This window comes from Dermacentor variabilis, chromosome 5 (genome assembly GCF_050947875.1).
Source record: "Dermacentor variabilis isolate Ectoservices chromosome 5, ASM5094787v1, whole genome shotgun sequence".
Taxonomy (NCBI): domain Eukaryota; kingdom Metazoa; phylum Arthropoda; class Arachnida; order Ixodida; family Ixodidae; genus Dermacentor; species Dermacentor variabilis.
The window spans coordinates 193,821,964-193,840,007 of record NC_134572.1 but is presented as its reverse complement, the minus strand read 5'-3'; the positions used below and the strand labels follow the sequence as shown (position 1 = coordinate 193,840,007).

At 49.7% G+C, this 18,044-nt stretch overlaps 1 protein-coding gene and 1 non-coding gene across 2 annotated transcripts in view; one reads left to right on the top strand and one right to left on the bottom strand.

The window, feature by feature from the left end:
* Positions 1–6,569: 6,569 nt before the first annotated feature.
* TRNAT-CGU (transfer RNA threonine (anticodon CGU)) lies at positions 6,570–6,641 on the bottom strand. The gene has a single exon. It is a non-coding gene; the product is annotated as a tRNA-Thr (tRNA).
* A 5,986-nt stretch (positions 6,642–12,627) lies between these two features.
* Positions 12,628–18,044, top strand: part of pyd (zonula occludens-like protein polychaetoid) — a 468,585-nt gene continuing 463,168 nt past the window's right edge. Inside the window, exon 1 of the mRNA XM_075693885.1 lies at positions 12,628–12,719. Coding sequence (XP_075550000.1) covers positions 12,693–12,719 — 27 coding nt within the window. The 5' untranslated portion in view covers positions 12,628–12,692. The remainder of the gene's footprint in view (positions 12,720–18,044) is intronic.

The following is an 18,044-nucleotide window of genomic DNA, read 5'->3' as shown; positions in this document are numbered from 1 at the left end:
AACCAATGTCCTCTCCAAGCTTAAACGGCCGCATCAGGTCAGTCATTTTGAACGATACTCGTTCTCCTGCACCGTGTGCCTGACTTCCATTACGAGCGCGTTCCATCTCTAGCTCAAGACGCTTCATTTCCAAAGCGTGTTGACGGTCGCGCTCTTCTTTTTTCTCTTGTTGCTCTCGCTCTTTTTGTTCTTTAAGTTCGCGCTCCTGTTTCTCTTTTTGCTCTTTAAGTTCGCGCTCCTGTCGTTTTGCCCTCTCCTCAATGGTCTCAAGGCATTCCGACAGCTCGTCATCCTCAGCCTCTAACTCAAGAATAGCCCTTAGCAGTTCTGGTTTTCTGAGTTTGTCTGAGACATCCAGACCCAACTCTCTTGCAAGCTCCAGCAATTTCGGTTTGCGCAACGACTTCAAATCCATGGCTGCTCTGAATGCTGCTTTCTCTACTGCCTACTATTGTCTTGCCGCAAACTAACCCGGCAGCAATGACAACCACAATTACCAGCTCTGTTTCTGACACTAACAAAAGCCTGGCAAAACTCAGAAGAAGAAAGTCCCGCACTCACCAAACCTCGCAGCCAAGAATTCAGCGCAGTCGTTCCGCTGTAGGCAACCAGTCATCACACAGGGCTCGTTGCACTGCTCCCGGATGGTCGTTGAGCTGCTCAGCATACAGTCAACTGCATATCTTTGCTGCTGGCCTCCGTTGTCGCGATCTCACCGCTGGCAGACAGTTGTTGGAAACTCAGCGCTGACGCCCGTTGTTGCACCTGGGTCGCAAGCCCCAAGGGTAGCGTTGGCCTGGTGGCCTGGGGCACAACTGGAAGCATCCGAAGGTCCCGGCAAAGCATGAGTCGACAGGTAACAGAACAACTTGTTTATTCAAGCATAGCATAAGAGCGGGCGGTCAGGTCGACCGAAGTAGAGAGACGGGAGTGCACGTTACTCAACAGAAGAAATCGGAGCCTCTCTTGGCGTCCGGGGGCAGCTGCTTTTATACTCTCGCAGTTGAGGGCAAGAAGGTGGCGCAGCCGTCAGGCCGGAGCCGCTCGGGCACGTTGGGATGAGAAGGTGGCGCAGCCGCCGGGCCGGCGCCGCTCGGGCACGTTGGGATGAGTAGGTGACGCATCCGCCGGGCCGGCGCCGGTCAGACCTCCTCGCTTCACAGTTGGGGGAGCTCCTCTCCCCGGCTGCCGCGCTTCGACAAGCGTGGGCACCAACATGCACATACACACACACACGCACATGAAGACACGTGGCATTGGAACATGCCTGGACGCGCTTGGCGGGGAGGCGTAGCGGCGGCGCCGAACGGGCCAAAATGTCTGCCGCTTTGAACGAAGCCCCAGCGTCCGTTGCATCCGCGCCGGCTATACCGCGCGTCGTAGGCGAAACGTAACAATGTGCTGTGTGTCAAGAGATATCACTTAGGTTGGCTCAAGGGACCTTTCCGGGCCCCTTGATGCGGGGTATTTCTTTTTTGTTGGCGCGCTCCAGGGAGCAACGCCGTTCCTTCGGCGTCTGAGACGCCGGAGAAGTTTTAGAGCGCAGCTCTTTGGCGTTCGTTCCTGGGTTTCGCGTCGTCGTCGGCGTTGTCGTCGGCGTTGTCGTCGGCCTCGTAACCAGCTCCGCCCCCCTTTCATCCCCCCAGCGCTAGCAGCGACCGACTGATACCGCTGGATGCCGCTGACGCCGCTAGAGAGTCAAGATAACGTGACTGCATAGAACACCGTCGCCGCCATCCAGAAAGAGGAGGAAAGGGTCCCCCCCCCTGTTCTTGTGTGGCGGATAGGGTGCTCTTCAGTTGCCGACGCGCCGGTTATTTCACGTAGGCCCCGGCACGTCGACGAATACGTGACCACCTTCCCACGGCTAGACCTGGTTCTTAGCGCTGCGGAAGCGAGGGTATCATATTGTTTGTGTCGGCATCGGCGGCGTTGTCCCTGAAACCAACTCCGCAGCTGGGGTTGACTCACTATCGGCGTCAGCGGCATCAGTCAGTCGCTGCTATCTCTTCCCTCCTCCCTTTATCGTGTTGTCCGCTTGCTGTGCGCGCTTCTGCCCCCATCGTTTGCCGCTGGGTGTACACGCCGCCCCCCTCCCCCCTCTTCCTGCGAGTCTCCGGTTGTCAAAGCGCCGGCTCGAACTTAATTCCTTTCTTCGCTCCTCCTCCAATGCAACCCCTGTGCGGTGGCAATCAGAGAGCCAGATCGGTGGCGGCGGATCTGTATATGTGCACCGCCCGAGCCGAAATTGCCGCTGCCGTTCGCCACTGCGAAATTATCTGCCAGTTCTTTCTGAGCCATGAGCGAGACGACCGATGGAAGTCCTCCGTCTGCTGCTGCTGCTGCTGCTGCTGCTGCTGCTGCTGCTGCTGCTGCTGCTGCTAAACGAGCTGCCAGAGCAGAGGCCCAGCGCCGTCGCCGTCAGAATCCAGAGGTGCATGCCACCGAAGCAGAAGCTTACCGTCGCCGCCGTCGAGATGATCCAGGAGTACGGGAAATATAAAAAAAAATTCTGTGATAGCGTATACATGTGTTGCTCGATTTCTTTGCCTCAATCTATCGAAAAGGTGAAACAGCTTATTTGCTGCGCTCAAATTTCGCATTAGGAAGTAACGTAATCGTCGGTAATTTTTTCTTTTAATGTCAGTTGAAATATCGGCTATCCCCGTTTACTCTCTGATCCACACCACTCTTTTTGTTACATCCATCGCCTCGTCAGAGGCGCTGGATGACGCCCGCTCAGCGGGCACTCTCGGGGGTTTTTGGGGCCTGTCTGCACGAGCAGTGGCCCTGGGACCGGCAGGCTCGGGGGTCTGCTGGCCCTTCGTGCTAGGGGGCGGAAGAGCAGTGGCTGCTCCCGCCAGGGGGGCTGATGGCGTAACCGCCGTCACACTCCGTGTGACTTGCGCGGTCGCCAGAGGATGTGGCACTGCCCCCCGGCGCGTCACATCACTGTAGGACGGATTCGATTGGTGGTGGACAGAAAAACGCTTGCGCGCTTCTGGAAAAGAAATGTTTAGTTTAACCTTCAGTTCGATTATTTGTTTTTCTTTCTTCCATGATGGGCACGATCGTGAATAGGCGGGGTGGTCTCCATCACAGTTAGTGCAGTGGGTTGGTGAAGAACAGTTATCTGATTTGTGGTCTTTAGATGCACATTTTGCACAAGTAGCACGCCCTCGGCAGCTCCGAGATGCATGCCCAAAACGCTGACACTTGAAGCATCGGCGCTGATTGGGAATATATGGTCGTACGCGAAGTTTGCAATATCCGGTCTCTATCGAATCAGGCAGTTCACTTGTTCCGAAGGTTATTATTACATGCTTTGTTGGGATTTCCTTGTCATCGCGTCTTAACTTAATTCGTTGCACCTTTAGAACGTTTGATCTTGCCATCCATCCAACAGCTCGCTTTCACTGAGTTCAAGGAGGTCGTCATCAGAAATGACACCACGCACAGTGTTCATAGACCGGTGGGGGCCCGCAGATACAGGAATGTCACCAAACGCGACAAGTTTCGTCAGTTTGCTGTATTGGAGCTTGTCACGCACTTCCAGAAGAAGGTCGCCGCTTCCTATCTTAGTTACTTTGTAACCAGAGCCGATTGCTTCTGTCAGACATTTTGCAACCACAAATGGGGATATTGTACGGACTGTCTTGGTTTCATGTTGACTACGTATTACGTGGTATTAGGGAAATATTTCTTTTGGTTTCATCAGAAAGTTGAACGTTTCATCGGTGCGCCCCCTCTTCAGGGAGCGATCAGGGAGTGGGGGGAAACTAGAAGCCATATACAGGATTACTTTATTCGGCAGGAATGCCCGCCGCCCACCTCGGAGCCCAACCTGGGGACGTCACAGGATTAGAAAAGTTCTATTCTGCGTACGCCAGCGGTACGTTCCCACTATAACCTAATATAGATATACCCGAGACTGGATATATTACACAAGGTTAACCCTTGCCGCCCAGAAAATAGGAAGTTAAAAGAAATGAATAGAAGACAGGAAAGGTGGAAAGTAAGAGAAAGACGAAGGTTGTAGGGAGAGAAAGACAGGAAAAGGCGACTGCCGATGTCCTCCAGGTGGGTCAGTCTGGAGGTGCTGTCTACGTGAAGCCGAGGCCGAAGAGGTGTGTTGCCTCCGCCGGGGGGCCTTAAAGGTCCAAACACCCAGCATCGGCTCAACCCCCAGGATCCCCTTTTCCCCAGACACGGCTAAGCCGCGCACGGCTACACGCGGGAGGGTCCAACCCTCGTGTGCTCGGGTACGTGGTGTCGCAACACACCAAACGCCTGCTTGCGCAGACGCCCCTGCGGGGGGGTGATGTTCAGTCATCATAGGTTAGTGAGGGCTGGAATTCACCTGAATTTGAAGAGAAAAAAGATTACATTAGTCAAGAAGAAACAGGCCAACCTCTAGAAGTAGTAAAAGCAGAAAAATTTTGGCTGGTACTTGCAAGCAAATATGCAGCCTTAGAACAAAGAGATGATGATGATGATGATGACATAGAGGTAATGAATGAAACCGTAACTAGGCTGACTTCAGAGGCAGCGATTGAAGTAGGAGGCAAGGCACCAAGGCAACCAGTAGGCAAGCTCTCCCAAGTAACAAAGGACCTACAAAAGAAACGACAAAGAATGAAAGTGTACAACTCAAGAGATAACTGTGAAAACTGATCAACAACGCGAAAATAAGTGATATTAGCAACTATAACGTGAGATACACTGAAGAAGCCGTAAAAAGTGGACGCATCCTGAAATCAGTCAGAGGGAAATTTGGCATAGGACAAACCAAGATGTATGCACTAAAAGATAAGCAGGGTAATATTATCAGCAATCTCGAAGATATAGTAAATACAACGGAAGGATTCTACACTGAACTTTACAGTACCCAGACGACTCAGGAGCACTCTATTCAAAACAATAATGAGCAGTATACAGAAACTCCTCCTATAACTAGATATGTGTTCAAAAGGGCCTTGCAAGACACGAAAATGGGAGAAGCGGCAGGAGAAGATGGAATAACCACCGATTTAATCAAAGGTGGAGGAGACATATTGCTTGAGAACTGGCGGCTCTCTATACGAAGTCTCTATCGACTTTAATGGTCGCAGAAAACTGGAAGAATGCAAACATTGTACTAATCCACAAAAAGGGAGATGTTAAAGAATTGAAAAATTATATGCCCATTAGCTTACTCCCAGTATTACATAAAATATTCACCAAGATAATTTTCAATGGAATAAAGGCAACACTGGACTTTAGTCAACCAAGGGAACAGGCTGGCTTCAGGAAGTGATACTCTACAATAGATCTCATCCATGTCATGATTCAGGTAATCGAGAAACCCTCAGAATACAATTAGCCTCTCTATATGGTATTCATAGATTACGAACAGGCATTTGATTCAGTAGATATACCAGCAGCCATAGAGGCATTCAGTAAAAAAGGAGTTCAGACTACTTACGTAGATATCTTGGAAAATATCCCCAGAGATTCCACAGCTACCTTAATTCTACGCAAGTAGGAAGATACCTATAAACAAAGGGATCGGACAAGGAGACACAATATATACATTGCTATTCACCACGTGCTTGGAAGAAGTATTCAAGCTATTAAACTGGGAATACTTAGAAGTAATGATTGACGGCGAATATCTCAGCAACCTTCGATTTGCAGATGACATTGTCCTGTTCAGCATCACGGGGGACGAGTTACAACAAATTAATGACGATCTTAACAGAGAAAGTATAAGAGTGGTATTGAAGATTATTATGCAGAAGACCAACATAATCATCAATAGCCGGGCAAGGGAACAAGAGTTCAGGATCGCCAGTCAGCCTCTATAGTCTGTGAAGGAGTACATTTACCTAGGTCAATTTCTCACAGGGAACCTTGATCATGAGAAGGAAATTTACAGAATAAAAATGGGTTGGAGCGCATTCGGTAGACATTGCCGGATCCTGACTAGAAGCTTACCATTATCATTAAAACGAAAATTGTACAATCAATGCATTCTGCCGGTGCTGACATATGGGGAAGGAGCTTGGAGACTGACAAAAAAGCTCGAAAACAAGTTAAGGACCGCGTAAAGAACGATGAGACGAAGAATGTTAGGCGTAATGTTAACAGACAGGAAGAGAGCGGTGCTGATCAGAGAGCAAACAGGGATAGCCGATATTGTAATTGACATTAAGATGAAGAAATGGAGCTGGGCAGGTCATGTAATGCGCAGGTTAGATAACCGTTGGACCATTAGGGTTACAGAATGGGCACCAAGAGAATGGAAACGCAGTCGACGACGCCAGAAGACTAGGTAGGGCGATGAAATTAGGAAATTGCCGTAAAACACGTTGTGGGGCTAGTTGGTGCATAGCTTCGAAAAGATGAAGCGCTAAAAGTGACGGCACACTAGGAATGAGCAAAAACAGGACAAGGCGCTAGTTCGGTGGCTCGGTGCTCTTGCAGGTGGTTGCTAGGAAAGGCGAGGCGGCGTACAGCTGGGCTCAGGTTTCTGGTAACGCTCCACGGCGGAACTAAAAGCTCAAACAGCTTCGCTGTTAAAAACAACTTGCCGCAGATGGGGAACGAACCCATGTCTTCTCATTACGTGTACGATGCTCTACCAATTGAGCTACCGCAGCACCGTTTTCCTATCCACTTTCTTGTGTATTTATGCGTTACTACTAGAACTAAACCTGGCAGTGTTAGCCAGCGCCACCACTCACAAACCTTGTCGGCGGATGTGGATCATCATTTCTACCGCAGGCGTCACGAGTACGCAGTCTTGTTGGGTGAATGAAACTTGTGAATAAACCGACACATGGTAGCTGAACGTATCAGTGTTGCTGGATCCCGGCAACATTAATGGCGGAATCGGAGGCGCTCACAATCGTGTATACAAAGCAGTACGCCGCTGCTCGAAAACAGCTGAAATTGCAAATCAAACGTCGCGTTTCTTCACTCTCGATACAGAGCTCTCGCAGCCAGAGAGCCACGGTCAGACGCACACGTTCCTCTTCGCAGTACGTGTTTGCTCACTCACCACGACTAATCAACCACTGCGGAAAGCGCAACGCCGCAGGAAAGGAGGCTGGGTCGCAGTGCGTCTCTCGCCTACGATGTGGGAGAAGGCAGGGAAGGAGGGAGAGAGCGTCTCCGCTGGCAGTGACCTCCTAGCGGCATGATGACTGGACAGTTAATTTATTCGATCTCCAACAATAATCAATCTATATTAAATATTTTTTTTCGGTAAAACGCTTCTTCGACGGCGCTTTACAGCTTTCAGTGTATAACCAAAATTGGTCAGGGGCTCTTTCAATATACAGAAGGTACTGTAGGAACAAAAATACGAAGAAATCGAATGTTCTGCTCTTTCTGTAAATGTTAAAATGCCTCAGAAACGGCGCGTATCTAGAAGTACCGATCCCCGCTGCAACCCACAGACACATCGCAAAAATTGCCCAGAATAAAACATTAATTATTTCAGACTAACAATGATGATCAGCAGTAGAGGAAGGACTCCGCTAATCTTTTTAGGGACAAAGGTCTTAGTGAGACCAGCCACTGGCTATTTCTTTAGCAGCGTTTTACAGCGAAGCTGTATATGGCTAGGGATCCATTGTGAGGATTTGGAAGTCAATCCCCCCACTCGTAACCAGTTGTCAAGATTGGAGTCGGGCATGTATTATATTAGATGGTAGCTGGCCCATGCCGTCGTCCGACTTATCCTCGCTGAGGACGTTGTTGAAGGGAAAGACTGCTTCTCATCGAGAACGAGGAATATGGGTTTGTTTACAGTATCTACATAAGGACGTTGCAGTTCATCAGTCTAGCATGCCTGCAAGAGAAAGTACCCTGTGCAACCGCACAACAGCGGTTTATAAACACTCGGTCCTCCCTCGACCCCTAGGTGAGGGAAACGTTCGACCAGTAGACGAGCCGCCTATTTGCGAGAGAGTTTACACACACATTTCCGCACTGGTTTCACGGACCCCACCGAGGCCAGACGGTCTTCGCAGAACTCGGGGCTTACTTCAGGAACGGTGCGTAGGAAGGGGCCTCCACCTACGTTCCCTCGAAACCTCCCTTGCTCACAGCAGACCGGGTGGGTGGTGGCGTGTTCTGTCACAGAGCCTGGTTCGTCGAACTCATCCCTCGACGCAGAGTGGCGGACGCGGCGCATTGTCCTTGGTACACGGCAGACTTGGTGACGCCGTTTGGCTAAAGTATGATGGTGGCTTTCCAGGAAAAGTCGACGCTGCTGTCGCAACTGGCTGGCAAAACTTGCACCTCAGCGGGCCGTTCTTAACACCATGCATCTTTATTCTCCGTGACCAGAAACTATCATCATCAATGGCTCATAATCCCGTAAGCATTCATACACCCGCACGCAAGCAAAAAATACAATGACTCATAGTCCCGTAAGGCAAACACTACAAGCACTCAGCAAAGTGAAGCGAACAGTGCTTAAAGGGAAGCTGAAACAGTTTACAATTTCAATGAATTACTGGGGTTGGGAAGAACAGACCTATTAATTTACGGTTCTGAAATTTTTTCTTTCTATTGTCGATATAAGGGGCAGAAATCGCTTTCTAAATACCCCCCCCCCCCGCGGACACGCCCCGTCACTTCCCGGAGCGCCGGGTGAGGAGGCAGCCGGAGGAGAGAACCAACGAGAGTGACGTCATTCCCTGGGACCGTACTGGCGGACCGGCGTGCTGACATGTGCTGGCATGTTTCTTTCCGTCCTGCGCCTTACTAAACGACGCTACGAGAGATCTGCCGCCGCTCACGTTTGTTTTCTTTTGCGATTTTCGTGAACTGTGCTTCCTTTCTGTACTGCGTGAGTGCCTACAGCCAAGGGCACCCAACATGCCCTCGTTCTGTGCAGCATTCGGCTGTGCGAGCACTGGCGGGCTAGAAGATGTCATTTTTCACATGTTCCCGAAGGACAAAAAACTTGCAGCGCAGTGGCTCCGTGCGGTGTGGATAGATAATTTCTTGCCGACGAAATCAACTATGCTGTGTTCGGATCATTTCCGCGACAGTGATTATCATCGGAGCTTGACAACGATGCGGGCAATCGGTATTTCAATTAAATCGGCGCGACTGAAGGCCGGCGTTGTTCCGTCTGTATTCTCCCACAAAAGAAACACCTCGCAACTTCCAAGAGCGGCCTTCGCCAAGAGGAGAAAGGGTGAGGTAAGGGTTTTAATGTGCACACGGGCAATTTTTTAAACGGGTGATCACCTGAGTGTCGAACAAACGGCCTTCCAGCGGCCTATGACGAAGCGAGGTGGAGGCACAGACGGGAATATGCACATGCGTGCACAGTGCTTGCCGTTTTCATCCTGTTCATTTCCTGTTTTTCCACTCCGTTTTGTCACGGAACACTGTATACGGCTGTTTGTTCGGCGCTGTTTTGGTACGGTGAAATAAGTGGCCGGGGGTACGCTTGCGCATTCAGTGATATTTCCTATTCGTCCTACCACGCGGTGCCCGCAGGTTTAGCTGTTCAGCATTCGTGTTCAAATTGCAGGACATAAGGCGTTACGGTAATATTTGCATGCTTGCGTTAGAGTAGTTGAACCCAGCGTGCAAAAACTTCGTTCCGTAGATTTCGCACTCACAGCTTGCTACCAGCAGCGAAATGCCGCAGAAACGAGCGTCGGCACAGCCGCACCCGTGGCAAGGCGAACGGGCTCAAATAAGGAAGTAACGTTGTGACGTATTGAACTTGTCAGCGTTTGACGTGGTCTAGCCCAATACAGGCATCGCTACTGGACAAAAAATGTTTTCTTGCCTTTAACTAGCTATCACGCATGGCATAATTATTATTTGAAAGTAAATATAATACATTACTTATTACTTTCTTATTACGCTCATTGATTTGAATTACATTACCAATTACCGCTTTCAAAAAAGTTGGGGTATTACTTTACGATTACTTCCAAAATGTTTTCATGCAAACAAGAAGCAAAAACAAAGTATAAAGGGACGCCAACCTTTCTTCAAGGTAACATACACTTGCTAACATTTCATGCCCTCCCCCCCTCCCCCCCATGTGCCTCCACGACACCTCACGGCACTACCAGCGTTCTGGCGCCGTACACAGCTTAATGGTGCATATTTAACGCAATTAATAAATTACTTTAGCCATGAAATTACAGACACCAAATAATTCACATTACTAAATCACTAGACAACTAATCCATCACATAAATTACTGAAAAAGTTTTTCAATTACTGTAAGTAATCCAACTGTTGTCATGTTTCTGATATGCATGATATGATGAAATTCATGACATCCATGCCTTGCACTCTTTCAGGTTCTAGCAGAGCACCTTAAGAACCGAGCCCCTGATGAACCTGTTTCACTACCATCACCAGTGGAAGAGTTTGAAGCAGCCAGTGTGACACAGGCAGATAATGTTGAAGAGTCTGAAGTAGCCAAACGCGGTACTTATGTTCGCGATCGCGTATCAACACGCAAAAAAACCACGGAACTTTAGACAAGCAGCGGCAAGGTGCATGGCATCGCGGAACTGTACCCATGTTTACAATCTAATGAGATGTTAGTGCTTCGGCATTTTTCGAGCGGTAAGTTGCCAGAGACACTTTAGCGCGTTTTTTCTCCCGTCATTGGAACGCGCAGCTACATGAAAAGACATATGCACCAGCTAAGATTTCCAACGCGCGAGAAGGTGCACACATCGCTCTCGCTGTTGGCACACTCAACATCGTCGTTGCCCCCGTTGCCGCCATCGTTTTCTGTATCGGCTGTCGGTTCGAACATGTACGGCGAAAATACAAGCTCTCCGAGACAGCGAGAACGTTCCATAATGCTTACAACTACATCTGTGAAGCCAGAATAGAACGGCGTGCTACGCTCTGAAACGGCGGCGCCGACCGGAGATCCCCGTGAATGACGTCAAAGCGGTCCCGACCAATCACGGGCAACAGCGGTGTTCGCGCGATGCCTCGAGGCGCTGGTGCGTGTTTTCTTGCAAAAAACAGCCGCTTGCGTTTGTTTCCGCCCTTTTTAAACGAGATATTCGTGTTCACTGGACTCAAAACTGTAGAATGCCGCAGGGAAGTTATTTTTTTCGGAAAGTGTTTCAGCTTCCCTTTAAGTTCTTTCTAATCACGCACACAGCTTATACAAAACAGCATGTCGAAAACTGTCATCTTCGATGGCTCATACCCCCGTGAGCAATGGCTCATAGTCCCCCGAGCAATGGCTCTAACCCCCGTAAGTAAGCAAAAAATGCAATCACTCATAGTCCCGCAAGGTTCATGGCTACTGACCTCGCATGAATTAGCTTGCATGAACGTTTGCAAGGTTCATGATACTACCCCTATTGTCGGTGATCTCAAGGTGGATGTGTCGGTACCGATAAGGGTACCTCCTGCTCCCCAATTTAGGGTGGGGGAGGGTGAGCTATGAGTAGATAAGAACGCTGCTAGGGACAGCAGTCGCTTCCCCGATGAAGACGAATCCCGTTGCCGAAACTTCAGCTACAACAATGGTTCCATTTTCGACCAGCACTCTTCATTTGCAGCCTACATCTTCCTGTGAGCTTTTTTGCCGTTCAGATGAGGACTAACAATGCCACTCCCATTCTATACATGCTAAAGACATCGTCGTTAAAGGTGAATTTTGTAGCCGATAATGAAACATCACCTACAAGTCTAAACAACACACAAGCTTGTTACCGGAACACAAAGCAGTCGAGCAATGGAGTGTAAGCAACACATATGAGAGAGCTAAGGTGAAATTAGTTTCTAGGCAAGTAATGAAATCATTTCGTTAAAAAGATGCAGTGTCTAATGACAAGGCGGTAAAAAATGTTCGAGTCAGACAGGTTGCGAAGAAACCGCGATATCTCAGTAGGGCAGTACATCGGTCCAAACCAAACTGCATTTCGGCCTCGTTTTAATGACTGTAAGGGGCATGTGCATTCTATCCTTCATTTGCCACTATCAAGACATATCACTAGCACTGGGACACACCTTTGACTGCTTCAGGGCAACGCTTATAGAAAAATAAGTTTCCCTTATCTCCTTTCCTTTTATGGGTAGCCATCAGTCAGACATAATTTATGTCGACGTATCGATCTGCTTATAAGAAACAGAATATTTTACGATGTTTATTCTTTTTCGGATATCGTCAGAACCCGCGGTTGGTTCATAATTCTTCATTAATCGTGCCATGAGGATTCTTGAATATCCAAGGCACAGCAAGAAAAAGGCGAAGAAGCAATGCCTGAATCTCATCACGGGTCAATATGCCATTGTCCCTTCCCCGCGGACAGAGCAGAGCGAGTAAGTTTTCCTAGGGCTTTTCTCAAACATTTTGCGCTTTGGGTTTTACCTAAAGATCCATTTTACGTAATTTTCATTTGTTTCATGCCCGCTATCGCACAGTAGGCACGTGATTTTGGCCCCGCCCTTTTTTATGTTTATTTCGTACCAGGACAGCGAGCGACGACATCAGCGAGGGCCACGTTTTCGGCTACGAGGCGCCCACCGTTCGTCGACGAGACGGGCCCGCGGGTGGCGCTCGTGGCCAGCGAACCGAGCGATGCGGCACGCGGCGCTGCTTCTCGTCGACGAGGAGGCGTGTCGTGTCGGATGTCGCCGTTGTCGCGAGCAGGAGCACAACCGGCTGCGACGCGACGCTGACGGGCGGCATGGCTCGCCGGTCCAGGCTGCGCAGGGTGAGTAGCGACCGGCCACTGATGCGACAAACTCGCCGCACTAGTCTAGAAACTTCAACCGAAAACAGGAAGAACGCCAGCCGTTCAGCGCGCCCCGCATGATCGTCGACGCCTCCGAGATACGATGCTTGCACTGGTAGCACCCGAGGGGGGTTCTTCGCTTCGTTTCCTGAATCTCTTGAACGTAGCCTCTCGATATATTGACAGACACGGTGGTTAGCAAGTGAACGATTAGAACACGTGTATTTGATATAGCCACACTTGGAAAAGAAGCCATTTTTCTTATTCCCTGCTCTCTGACGTACAACGCGCAAGACTGCGTTAGAAACGGGGTCTTTAAGACCCTGTGTCCATCGTTATTGTGGTTATTGAAGACAGTAGTTTTCACCCGGTTCGACTCCGTGAGCATTTTATTAACGAATGACTTCCTTCAAATGTGTGCCATCTCTGCGTGTGATCGCAGTTGCTTCCAATCTACGTTATTCTCCAGAGTTATCTTTTATGCCAACCTCGTTTGCTGTATACAGGATGTATTGGAGCGGAGTACTGTCCAAAGACGGTTTGTTTCAGTACATACAAAATACAGACGGGGATGGGCGCAAGGACAAACAACCGAATTAATATTTTGTTGGCTGGTGTACTGTGTATATTGTGTAACCTTGAATATTTTAGCACTTGTGAGAAATTTTAAAGAAAGGGTGGGGGGGAGGTACGCGTATGTACATGGGCTGTTGTTATTATTATTATTACCATTATTATTATTATTATTATTATTATTATTATTATTATTATTATTATTATTATTATTATTATTATTATTATTATTATTATTATTATTATTATTATTATTTGCGCTTCGCAGCGACTAGAAGAACCTAAAGTAACTAAGCTGGATATTTTGTGGCAGCATGACCTCGTTTCCTCCGGCTGCATATGTTATCATCATCATTACCATAATTGGTGAACCCCTAAAGGCTCGGGTATTTCATAAGGGCCGAGCATACATGGAAGAAACGGAAACACAGAAACGCAGTCACGCCATGTGAAGTAGCAGCGACACATGCAGCATTAAACTCGTAGAATGCAATGAAATACAACCACCAAAAAAATGCAACTATGACCAATGCGAAGAGTGCAAGAAAGGGCACAGAGGAGTAAATAAATCAATTCATCTGTTTATAGCACCATTTCGGGCAGGCGAAGTAACACAGAACTTGTGCTGACTATGAATTCAATTTATTCCACGAAGAATAAATAAAATACATATTAAATACGGATTAAATAAATCGAGATATCTTAAACGCCGAAGCTAAAATGACTGTTACTAAGTGTCGAAACATTGAAGGTTTACGTTCCGCACTTCAATACCTACCGGCACAAAAAGATCTATTGAAAGCTTTTGTTGAACCTTGAAGATGCTGAAGACTGAGAAAATTTAAGCGACAGCGTGACATCATTCTTGATTGTACTAGCTTGTTTCTCCTTTCGTCACACCCAGCCATAAGGTTTCTAGACTATCGTGAAAGAAGAAGTCTTAATTGTATGTAAGAAACAAAAGGTAATCGCCCTGTTAATAGCATTACGCTTTTCCGCCAATGATCGTGAGATTGACACACACACACAAAACTTAGAGCCATTCCACTCTGTGAAGACGGATGACCAGCGAAGCGTTATATAACTATAAAGAATGTACAATAAAACAACAAAGCAATATTCCACAAATAAGCGTTTTTATGTTTATTTGTATTATCTTGTGACCACAGTAATTATTACTTTATGGTTGCTTTATGGAGCCCATCGCCGTCTATCAAGACGGCCATGGGCTCTGTGACGACACTGGAGATCCTCTCAGCAAGCGCTAGGTCTATGCACGACCACATGTTCCCCGAGGCCAGGAGTGATAGCTGTAATCTTTGTGGGGCGAGAGGGACCCTCGACCACATAATCTGGGAATGTCCGTACTCTCCCGGGGGAACGCACAATATAGGTAGTAGAGACACCTGGGAAACCCTGCTGCGCAGCTCGGACTATGGCGAACCACATGTTCCGCGAGGCCAGGAGTGATAGCTGTAATCTTTGTGGGGCGAGAGTGACCCTCGACCACATAATATGGGAATGTCCGTACTCTCCCGGGGGAACGCACAATATAGGTAGTAGAGACACCTGGGAGACCCTGCTGCGCAGCTCGGACTATGGCGAACCACATGTTCCGCGAGGCCAGGAGTGATAGCTGTAATCTTTGTGGGGCGAGAGGGACCCTCGACCACATAATATGGGAATGTCCGTACTCTCCCGGGGGAACGCACAATATAGGTAGTAGAGACACCTGGGAGACCCTGCTGCGCAGCTCGGACTATGGCGAACCACATGTTCCGCGAGGCCAGGAGTGATAGCTGTAATCTTTGTGGGGCGAGAGGGACCCTCGACCACATAATCTGGGAATGTCCGTACTCTCCCGGGGGAACGCACAATATAGGTAGTAGAGACACCTGGGAGACCCTGCTGCGCAGCTCGGACTATGGCGAACCACATGTTCCGCGAGGCCAGGAGTGATAGCTGTAATCTTTGTGGGGCGAGAGTGACCCTCGACCACATAATATGGGAATGTCCGTACTCTCCCGGGGGAACGCACAATATAGGTAGTAGAGACACCTGGGAGACCCTGCTGCGCAGCTCGGACTATGGCGAACCACATGTTCCGCGAGGCCAGGAGTGATAGCTGTAATCTTTGTGGGGCGAGAGGGACCCTCGACCACATAATATGGGAATGTCCGTACTCTCCCGGGGGAACGCACAATATAGGTAGTAGAGACACCTGGGAGACCCTGCTGCGCAGCTCGGACTATGGCGAACCACATGTTCCCCGAGGCCAGGAGTGATAGCTGTAATCTTTGTGGGGCGAGAGGGACCCTCGACCACATAATCTGGGAATGTCCGTACTCTCCCGGGGGAACGCACAATATAGGTAGTAGAGACACCTGGGAGACCCTGCTGCGCAGCTCGGACTATGGCGAACCACATGTTCCGCGAGGCCAGGAGTGATAGCTGTAATCTTTGTGGGGCGAGAGTGACCCTCGACCACATAATATGGGAATGTCCGTACTCTCCCGGGGGAACGCACAATATAGGTAGTAGAGACACCTGGGAGACCCTGCTGCGCAGCTCGGACTATGGCGAACCACATGTTCCGCGAGGCCAGGAGTGATAGCTGTAATCTTTGTGGGGCGAGAGGGACCCTCGACCACATAATATGGGAATGTCCGTACTCTCCCGGGGGAACGCACAATATAGGTAGTAGAGACACCTGGGAGACCCTGCTGCGCAGCTCGGACTATGGCGAACCACATGTACCCCGAGGCCAGGAGTGATAGTTATAATCTTTGTGGGGCGAGAGGGACCCTCGAACACATAATATTGGAATGTCCGTACTCTTCCGGGGAACGCACAATATAGGTAGTAGAGACACCTGGGAGACCCTGCTGCGCAGCTCGGACTATGGCGAACCACATGTTCCCCGAGGCCAGGAGTGATAGCTGTAATCTTTGTGGGGCGAGAGGGACCCTCGAACACATAATATGGGAATGTCCGTACTCTCCCGGGGGAACGCACAATATAGGTAGTAGAGACACCTGGGAGACCCTGCTGCGCAGCTCGGACTATGGCGAACCACATGTTCCCCGAGGCCAGGAGTGATAGCTGTAATCATTGTGGGGCGAGAGGGACCCTCGACCACACAATATGGGAATGTCCGTACTCTCCCGGGGGAACGCACAATATAGGTAGTAGATACACCTGAGAGACCCTGCTGCGCAGCTCGGACTATGGCGAACCACATGTTCCCCGAGGCCAGGAGTGATAGTTGTAATCTTTGTGGGGCGAGAGGGACCCTCGACCACATAATATTGGAATGTCCGTACTCTCCCGGGGGAACGCACAATATAGGTAGTAGAGACACCTGGGAGACCCTGCTGCGCAGCTCGGACTATGGCGAACCACATGTTCCCCGAGGCCAGGAGTGATAGTTGTAATCTTTGTGGGGCGAGAGGGACCCTCGACCACATAATATTGGAATGTCCGTACTCTCCCGGGGGAACGCACAATATAGGTAGTAGAGACACCTGGGAGACCCTGCTGCGCAGCTCGGACTATGGCGAACCACATGTTCCCCGAGGCCAGGAGTGATAGCTGTAATCATTGTGGGGCGAGAGGGACCCTCGACCACACAATATGGGAATGTCCGTACTCTCCCGGGGGAACGCACAATATAGGTAGTAGAGACACCTGGGAGACCCTGCTGCGCAGCTCGGACTATGGCGAACCACATGTTCCCCGAGGCCAGGAGTGATAGCTGTAATCATTGTGGGGCGAGAGGGACCCTCGACCACACAATATGGGAATGTCCGTACTCTCCCGGGGGAACGCACAATATAGGTAGTAGAGACACCTGGGAGACCCTGCTGCGCAGCTCGGACTATGGCGAACCACATGTTCCCCGGGGCCAGGAGTGATAGTTGTAATCTTTGTGGGGCGAGAGGGACCCTCGACCACATAATATTGGAATGTCCGTACTCTCCCGGGGGAACGCACAATATAGGTAGTAGAGACACCTGGGAGACCCTGCTGCGCAGCTCGGACTATGGCGAACCACATGTTCCCCGAGGCCAGGAGTGATAGCTGTAATCTTTGTGGGGCGAGAGGGACCCTCGACCACATAATATGGGAATGTCCGTACTCTCCCGGGGAAACGCACAATATAGGTAGTAGAGACACCTGAGAGACCCTGCTGCGCAGCTCGGACTATGGCGAACCACATGTTCCCCGAGGCCAGGAGTGATAGCTGTAATCTTTGTGGGGCGAGAGGGACCCTCGACCACATAATATTGGAATGTCCGTACTCTTCCGGGGGAACGCACAATATAGGTAGTAGAGACACCTGGGAGACCCTGCTGCGCAGCTCGGACTATGGCGAACCACATGTTCCCCGAGGCCAGGAGTGATAGCTGTAATCTTTGTGGGGCGAGAGGGACCCTCGACCACATAATATGGAAATGTCCGTACTCTCCCGGGGGAACGCACAATATAGGTAGTAGAGACACCTGGGAGACCCAGCTGCGCAGCTCGTACTATGGCGAACCACATGTTCCCCGAGGCCAGGACTGATAGCTGTAATCTTTGTGGGGCGAGAGGGACCCTCGACCACATAATATGGGAATGTCCGTACTCTTCCGGGGGAACGCACAATATAGGTAGTAGAGACACCTGGGAGACCCTGCTGCGCAGCTCGGACTATGGCGAACCACATGTTCCCCGAGGCCAGGAGTGATA